General features: G+C 63.1%; 1 protein-coding gene across 1 annotated transcript in view; it reads right to left on the bottom strand.

The window, feature by feature from the left end:
- The window catches only part of EMH_0070720 (uncharacterized protein), a gene marked incomplete at both ends in the record, with an annotated part of 4899 nt that overhangs the window by 378 nt on the left and 4104 nt on the right, over positions 1-417 (bottom strand). Inside the window, one exon of the mRNA XM_013499009.1 lies at positions 78-417. Within this exon, the coding sequence (XP_013354463.1) occupies positions 78-417 (340 nt within the window). The remainder of the gene's footprint in view (positions 1-77) is intronic.

The raw sequence follows: 417 nt of genomic DNA, 5'->3' as shown, positions 1-417 counted from the left end.
GTGCGGCTCCCGACTCCCGCTGCCCCGGGTGCCACTGCTGTTGCTGCTGCTGCTGCTGCTGCTGAAGAAGAAGCGACCTCAGGGCGTGGCTGCTGCTGCCTGGTGAAGAAGGGCAGAAGTTGTTCGTCCCCCTCAGCATCGCTGCAGGCAGGGTCTGCAGCAGCAGCAGCAGCAGCAGCTGCTGCTGCTGCTGCTGATGCTGCTGCTTCTGGGTCCCGTATATCTGCTGCCTCTGTTGCTGCAGCAGCAACCCCAGCAGCAGTTCGCGCCAGATGTGCTGCTTTTTCTGCTGTTTCCTCTGCGGTGCCTAGACCTGCTGCAGCTGCTGCTTCTGCTGCTGCTGCTGCTGCTGCAGCAGCAACAAGAGGCTGCACAGCCGCTGCTCCTTGAGCTGCTGCCGCTGCTGCTGCAGCAGCA

Source organism: Eimeria mitis, genomic scaffold (genome assembly GCF_000499745.2).
Source record: "Eimeria mitis Houghton genomic scaffold, Emh_scaff3911, whole genome shotgun sequence".
In the NCBI taxonomy this organism is placed as follows: domain Eukaryota; phylum Apicomplexa; class Conoidasida; order Eucoccidiorida; family Eimeriidae; genus Eimeria; species Eimeria mitis.
The sequence above is the reverse complement of the archived record's forward strand: the minus strand, read 5'-3'. Positions and strand labels throughout refer to the sequence as shown.